This window comes from Pocillopora verrucosa, chromosome 5 (genome assembly GCF_036669915.1).
Source record: "Pocillopora verrucosa isolate sample1 chromosome 5, ASM3666991v2, whole genome shotgun sequence".
In the NCBI taxonomy this organism is placed as follows: domain Eukaryota; kingdom Metazoa; phylum Cnidaria; class Anthozoa; order Scleractinia; family Pocilloporidae; genus Pocillopora; species Pocillopora verrucosa.
The window spans coordinates 9,452,217-9,460,602 of record NC_089316.1 but is presented as its reverse complement, the minus strand read 5'-3'; the positions used below and the strand labels follow the sequence as shown (position 1 = coordinate 9,460,602).

At 36.7% G+C, this 8,386-nt stretch overlaps 1 protein-coding gene across 2 annotated transcripts in view; it reads right to left on the bottom strand.

The window, feature by feature from the left end:
* Positions 1-5,750: 5,750 nt before the first annotated feature.
* The window catches only part of LOC131781893 (uncharacterized), a 41,896-nt gene continuing 39,260 nt past the window's right edge, over positions 5,751-8,386 (bottom strand). The window contains exon 16 of one of the 2 annotated variants that reach the window (XM_066167077.1): positions 5,751-6,116. In XM_066167077.1, coding sequence (XP_066023174.1) covers positions 6,025-6,116 — 92 coding nt within the window. In that variant the 3' untranslated portion in view covers positions 5,751-6,024. Of the gene's footprint in view, positions 6,117-7,055; positions 7,335-8,386 lie in introns of those variants that run through there. The other variant, XM_066167078.1, reaches the window with a different exon arrangement.

The following is an 8,386-nucleotide window of genomic DNA, read 5'->3' as shown; positions in this document are numbered from 1 at the left end:
ACCCATGCGTGATGCACGTGACTTTGTTTTGAGAGTGGTCACGCTAAGTTGAAGTAAGCGAAATTTGTAGGATAAATGCACCGAATTCCAAGACGAATTGGCTGAAAGATCAAAAAGGACGAATAATCTAATATTGAAGACAGCGATCATGAATATGGATCGCAAGATTCACCACTCCGTTTCAATACACCTCGCTGACGGTAGTTAATTTTGAACCTGTATGGGTTGACCTTCATCTGAAGTCGTTCAGTCTCATGTTAAAGAAACAAATAAAAGTTTATCTCAGTTTAGGGACTGATTGGATTTTTCTTTGTTTTTTCCTACTGTTTTCCCGGTCCCTACTCTTTTTACCTCTATGTCTTCTTTGTTCTGCGTCACTCGTGAACGAAACAGGTTCTTACAAAGAGGATAGTTGACAGACGGAATTGAATATGGTGGTTGTAAGACCTGTTATTTGTGTAACAAGCAAAAAGAAAAGACATTTCGTCTTTATTTATGGGAGCTGGCGGGTGGAAAGAGAAAATTCTTGGAACTCATTGCAAATCTTTGAAATATAGGCAAGGCCCAACACTAGGGTCCTGTTCAAACAGTTTCCGATGTAAAGAACTCTCCCCTTCAACACAACTTTATAGAACGTTAATATGGAGTTGTGAGTTAAAAAAGGACACCCACACACAAAAGGCAGAAAACATGAAGACTCCATTTTATACATCTTTTTTTGGGGTCTATTGCAAATTACATATAAACTCTCTTGGTATTCGGTCCATTAGTCATTAAGCTATAAAGTCAACAGCCCTCTGTCCGGGTTTAGTTTTAGGCCCCGACTTCGCCTCACCTTGTTTTGTCTGAGCTAAATACCAGCCAGGAATCAGTGTGGATTGGTAATAATTTTACTTCGTCCCTAAAATCTTTTTGAAGACACAAAACGTAAGCTTCACATGAAATATACATTTTTGAGGACGTAAGTAGAAGCTTTGTCATGACAAATTGCTATCGAATTTTGTGGTTTGATAAGAATTTTGATATGAAACTTCAACCTTTACTTTCGAAATTTCAATAAATATTTTGCCGAAAAAGACACAACAAAGTATGTAAATGCTCCCCTCCCTCCATATTTGCAATATTCACTAATTATTGGCCAAGTTTGCAACTGAATACGTTATGATACTGAATAATTCTAATTTGTCTCATACCCAATGGAAATATTCAGCAGCAGCTGCCGTTACAGTGGAGCGCTTCAGTCCTTTAATTTTTTTTTCTATATACATAAAGATTTTACCCTGATTACTTGGGATGTAGTTATTACAACCACATAAATTGAGCTGTTAGATGATTGAGATATTCACACACTTCAGTTGTGTTGATAACTGTAGGACCGTATCGTAACTAAGGGAATAGAGTTTATGTTGAAAATTTTACTGAGAGATTGAAATAGAACCGCGTATTTTGAAATTTACCACGAAATAAATAGTTAAAGAGCTGCTTTTAAGACAAGTGTTTAACCATTGCATTAGTTAACTCCAGCCCAGGCCGTGTAGTATTTTCGCTTTCAACAAATTTTTGAATCAAATAAACACCACATCCCGTGGAATACATGTCAACATCCCTACAATTTCAATTCTAGCACCACTAAAAGTAGAATGTGTATCCAATTGTATCTGATTAAAAACTCAGAAATTATAGGTTAAAGTAATTAGAGACCCTCCCTCTCTTCCTGAAATTTTTCTACGTTACTTTTTCTCAATTCAAAATTTTAGAGTTCCATGTGAACTTAAAACTGTGTTTATGATCGCTTGATTGGCTACCGGCTTCTGAAGTTGTCTCGCCTTAGAAGTTAAGGCGACCCTGTCAGGCAAAAAAAATTTGGTCATTCAAAGATCTCGGCTGACCAACCAGAGACGAGATTGCTAAACCTTCCCCTCGGTCTGCCATTTTGTTTCATGACTTGCCCAGCTATTCTGAGAGAAACTAATGTGTTAAAGAGGACGGCAGTTCAGCACTTTTCTTTGTTCGACGTTTGAAACTGAGCATCCAGACTCAGTGTATTCAATATCATAATCAAGACTTACGTCATTCAGTATCACGATCCAGACTCAGGTCATTCACTATCATGATCCAGACTCAGGTCAGTTAATATGAACCGTCAGCAAGACACACTTAAGACACCATAATGAAGCTTGAGATCAAAAATTACGGTTGAAAGTCTTAAATATTAATTTGTCACGCAGTTTGTCATTACGTTTATCGTCACGCACTTCACGCATAGGTTTAACTAATTCGGGCTCATTCATTGGTTCTTTTATTGAATAGGAGGAGATATAATTTAGTTTTATAAACTGAATTGATCATTTAAATTGGCCATCTTAAATTATTTTCTCAAGCTGACGTTTCGCCTTCGTTAGTGCGAAAAAAATAATTATTTGATTCCCCAGCACACGACCAGAATATATTTTCCAACTTTTTCTACCCATGATTTCGAAATATATGATTCTTAGCAACTTCTGCCCTTGAGTAAATATAATACATGATAGCTACCCTCACAGCTGTACCTCTGAAATTCTTGTGAACAAAAGAAAAATGACCAAAAACGATTTCAAGGTCATTTTATTTTCATGCCCGTGTAGGTGTTTGCAAAAACATGAATTGAGCTTTTAGTTGACGCATTTAACCTTTTGCCTTGTGATAAACTGGGGAAATTGTCGCTCTGACGAAGAGCCAACGCTCGAAACTTCAGCTTCGAAGCTCTCTACGGCGCCCAGTTTACGTTATCAACTCAACTGATAAAACCAAATTACTTGTTATACTCCTCCACCGCCGCAGCACCACAGTTTCTTCAGAAACTAACCCCATTTATTCATCTTTCTTAGTTTTATTGAGTGGTTCCGCTTAAGTGAACTTTCAATTAAATTGGAAAACAATACCAACAGGCTGTTGGGACTTTGTAAAGGTGACCACTACCGTTTCATAGAGGACTTTGACAGCCGACCGCTTAATGAAAGGTGACCGGTTAGGAAAGGTTCGACTTAACTTGTAATTTAGCATGGACTCTACCGGAAATATGCGACTGTCGCACAAGCTTGTATAATGAAGCACAATAACCCCGAAGAACCTGAATTCAGTGTAAGATGCGGTGATTACCTTAGAAATTGATCTAAATGAATAATAACACTACAACAGCTGAAAATGAATGTCACTTTGGTTGATCGCTCTTGAAAGTCGACCTATTTCTTGAGTCTGGCACAAGAATACCATCCACCACGAAATCCTTTTTTCCTCAGAATCACTTCTCATTATTCCTACCGTAAACTATGCGACATACAGTTAACGTACGTTTTCCTTCGAATTCTACGTATCTACATCATGGAATACTCTCACAAATTCTCTTGAAAGTGTTGTTTCGGTTTCGCCCTTCAACGCTGCCTAACAAACATTGTTATTCGGAAGTTTTTTCTCTAAGAGAATTGTTTTATATGTTTTACTTCTTCAGTGTTATAGTTATTTTGAGTTAAGATTGATTTTGCAGGTCTAAGCGCATTGAGACTTGAAATACGCACATAAGAAAACATTGTTATTACTATTATTATTATTATTATTGTTATTATTATTATTATTATTATTATTATTATTATCATTACTATTATTACTGAGAGTGACGATAACTTGTCCAGATTGGAAACCTGTTGAAACGATAAATCCCTCTTCATGCTATGTGAATTACTGTTTCTGCAATTACTAGAAAATGCTTTACTATTAGAATATTTAATTAAGTTCAAGTTAATTCAAGTTCGAGTCGATATTTCTTAATTACTACACTATTGAACTTTAAGCTGGAAATCTCTCGCAAGGGCAGCATCTTATTTCGTTTTAAAATTAAACGGATCAGACCAAACAACACGGTGTCGATTATTTTGAACCCGCCTTTTGAAGTCGGAAAACTCATTTGAATTTTTTCAAATTTAATATTCATATTAGCGCTTAGTCTTGCACGTGGAAAGAGCCTACGAATTAAAAGAAATGTGAGCGTCTAACTTGGCTTCTATGGAATCAAGAAACACGTCATTTCCACCCTATAACCCTTTAACCTAGGATATTGTCTGTTCTGTCCAGGCCGGCGAGTGTTTCTTTTACTGGATCAAGCGGTTCAGATACCATGCCGATGATTTGTGATCTTCATTATGTCTAGACATTCATTCAGGTGTGTTACCTAGAGAAAGTTACATTTGGATAGAAATACAGTGTGCATCTTTCTCGTTATGAATCTTGTAAAGTTAATTTACAGAGTCAAATGTATGAAGGAAGAACGTTATGCACATAGCACAGTGCAGTTCAAACCCTCAGTGGCAGCCGCCATGACAGTTGTTCTTCAGCGTGACCTTAATGGAAATGCGAGAAATTCGTACTTTACTGTAGGTTTAGTTATCGCTTGTTTGCTTATATCTCTTTTCATTCCAGTACATATTTTTTCAATGAATGAGTTGCCAGGGGTCGCCACTGCACAAGCATGGCAAGTTGCTAGAATGAGGTATATAGCGAAAGTTTGTTTCGAGGTCCGAAAAAATGATCTTACATTAGAGAGAGAGAACGCTTTTCGTCGCTGTTTTATCAGAAATGGATTGAGATAATTTTGATACGAAGGAAGTGTAAGTTTTTCTTGTAATAACCACGAAATATGTTACAAAATATACCGATAAACTTCTCTCCTTACGCAAGGGTTATTGGTCACGACATGTCACAAGAGTAGCTCTAAATCGCTAGGAAATAACTTAATTCTTGCAACTTGAAATGTTTGCCCGGTCAACTCATTCATTAGCTTTCATAAATATAGAATGTTGACCAAAAGTGTGTTTTAAGCACACTCGCTCTTTCCTTTACCCTCTAAGCTCGTCAGAGAAGATGAAGGTAATTGTGAAAACGTTATATCGTAGACTCCGGTTTCTGGTTACCAAAGGATTGGATCGTAGGGCAGTACTTGCTTTTATTCACGTTGTAAGAAAACCCCGAGCTAAAAACATGCTTATTAGTCACCTGCTTTAATAATAATAATAATAATAATTTTTTTTAAATTTATATAGCGCTAAATATATTACTCTATAGCGCTTCACAATCTTGAAAAAAAAACAAAGAAATACATAAATAAAAATAGGTATTTACGAAGATAAAAATGTAAAATGCATAGAAAAGAGTAATAAACAAGTAAGTGAATAGAAAAACAAAAATGCACGTTATGTATACAACTACTGCAAGTAGGCCTCTTTAAATAGAAATGTCTCTAGCAATTTCTTAAAAGTGTTAATGTTCGTGCATGTCTTCAGTTCTTTCGGTAAGGTATTCCATAGTTTAGTCCCCATAGCCCACTGATCTTCCTCCAAAGGACTTATGCTTGATGGTGGGGATCACCAAGTCATTGTTGCCATCAGCCCTAGTTCTTTTCATAGGTCTCCTCTTCATGAGTTCCTCAAGGTAAGTTGGTGCCAGACCGTTTAACGACATGAAAGTCAGCATTAGAACTTTATAGTGAATACGTTGACGTATAGGCAGCCAATGATATTGTTTAAGAACTGGAATTATGTGTTCATATTTACCATGTTGAGAGATGAAACATGCAGAGAGATTCTGAACCCTGGTGAAGTACTTTAGCGTTGACTCTGGCGGACCATATATAGAGAATTGCATTGCAATAATCAAGTTTAGATGTAATCATTGTATGAACCATTGCCTTAGCTGCAGTCTCATTGATACAGCGTCTGATCTTGAATATATTTTTCAGCGTTTAGAACTATTTCTTTGCGACATTTCGAACATGTTGTTTTAAGGTTAAGTCACTGTCAAAGTCAACACTCAGAAGGCAAACACACTTGGTGACATCAACTTCCTTGTTACCAACAGTGAGTGGTTGTAGTTCGATCAGATTACGTCGAGGTCCATCTACTGCCATTATTTCAGTTTTACTCTCGTTTAACATCAACATGTTGGCTGACATCCATTGTTTGATCTCAGCATGAAGAGTTTCCATGTTGTACTTCGTCATAGAAACATTTTCCCTCGAAAACGCGATGTAAAGTTGGCAGTCATCTGCATAAGCATGGAACGTGATACCATGACTACGAGCGATATCACTAAGTGGGACCAAATAAATTATGATCAGTTTTGGGCCCTAAGACTGACCCTTGGGGTACCCGAAAATTTAAGGCCTTAGAATCAGAGAGTATTCCGTCAATGGCGACCCTCAGCTTCCTTCCATCTAGATAGGATTTGATCCAGTGACGGCATCTACCAGTAATTCCAAAACAATGTGCTAGCCGAAAAGAGTTGCTATACTCCTTTTAACTTAATTTAAACAACAGAAACTAGACTTAACTCCGGCAGCTGTCAAGAAAATCCTGGATGAAGAGACAGGCCCTAATTTAGAATCTTTTTCTTCTACCCTTGCCATGTTGAATGTAAAGCGGGCACTGCATTACACTGGTAGGCTTTACGACGAATTCATTTTTTTGAGAGGTCTTTTTTTTCCATTCAACATCTAAATTCTCTCTCTTTACATGCGTTGATTTCTGCTAATATAAGGTAAATTTGAAGTAGTTATTCATGGTTCTTGTTGTATTTCACTTTTTCCCTCTCGCAAAGTGTCAAGCATAGGATGGAAATCAAGGAATGCAAGAGAGGGAAGAACAAAGAATATGCGATAAGGTTGGTTTTCTAGTTTTGTAACAGATGAACTCATCAAAATTTGCAAATCTCTAACCAAAGTTGAAAAGTAAAGAAACCTGCTGATGAAATCACATTAGTTTTTCTACGATCTCTTTTATATTTGATCACCGGCTGTTTAAGAAAATTAGGGGTGGTTTAATGCAAGCCACCTTAATTGCTGCTTTTTTATGTCCTTGTCAAAACACCTTATCACTGTTGGAAATATTTTGACCATCTTCCTGTCTTTCCAAAGTACTATCTGACTAGGAAATTACTTTGAAACTCTAAAATAGCGCAATCGAAACACTGATATCATCAAAATCAGAAGATCTCCGTAATAATGCCTAAATTTAAAATTGCGTAAGTAAATGAATAATTGTATGTTATTCCCTTTGCAAGAGAGCGTGATAAAAAGACAGCAAAGGTAATAAAAAAGATAACTCACTGAAGAAGAAAAAATTATGAAGAAATTAACGCATTGTTATCATCTAATGAGGGAAAACCATGATTGAGGGTATGCCAAATGGATTAAAAGCGTTGTAATTCTATCAAACAAGATGAAAACTACATGCGCGCGGAGTTACTTGTTATTGACTGAGTGACCGGCCACACTGTGCATCGAGCTGCAGTAGTCCTAAGACGCACAGCTGAAAAAAGGTAAAACAAAAAGTAGGTAAGCTACATTTGAACGGTTGTGGAGAAGATATTTAATAGTCTTGTCTCGAGCTTCGGACAAAAGTCCCCAGAAGGAATCGAATGTCAAACCTTTTGATTTCTCCCTCCGATGCCCTACCACTGGGCCACAGAGACCCCACGATGACTTACGCCATTATAAGGACTGTGGTTGACACGCGTCTCGCATACAGCTACGATAAGCAATGTCGAAAGCGTCATATGAGAATAAGAACGAGACGAGATGGAAAAACCTCTCTCTGAATCGCTTCGCCGTGCTAAAAACTAACCATCTTTCTTATTTCAAAGGTTATTGGATATATCTTTAATAATTTCTTTTATGTTTTGACTTTAAACAAGAAACTGCAATGCACAAGTGTTAGCCATGTCTGAAAGTTGTTACTGTAAACAAGCCTATGACAATCTTGCAGTGTAAAAACATTTAAAAAATTGGTATGTCCATTTCCCAGTTAAGACGAAGACTGTTTAAAAATCCAGTACAGCTCTTGAATTTTAGCACCTGAAAGAAGAAATATTACCTAACACTGAACAGTATAGGTTAAATAACTGCGCAAAAGTAAATACCACTCTCATGTTCCATTTCCACAGAAGTATGATTCAAATACCGCTAAACAAGATGATATGTTTCAACGCACAAGCACATTCCGGATGCTTATTACTTGGAAAGGAGTTAAAGACACCACTTAATCAAATAGTTAAGACACCTCCAAGGAAAATCTGATTTATCTTCGAAAATATAACCAAACACTCCCGTTTCAGTTTTGTCAAAGTTTCAGCCAATTTGAACTTAGTGTTCCCCGAAAATTTCCTTCTGTGGGCGTTTCATGGTCGAGAAAGGAAAACACAATGTAGGAGAATACAGACAACAAAAGGAAAACCTTTCTATGTCCTAATCTTTTTATTTTACTATATTTCATAATCTATTAATCTTTTTTAACATATAGAACAATACAGATCAGTGATACTCTACCAATACTCTACTTTGATGCTTGTCTTTACACATGAA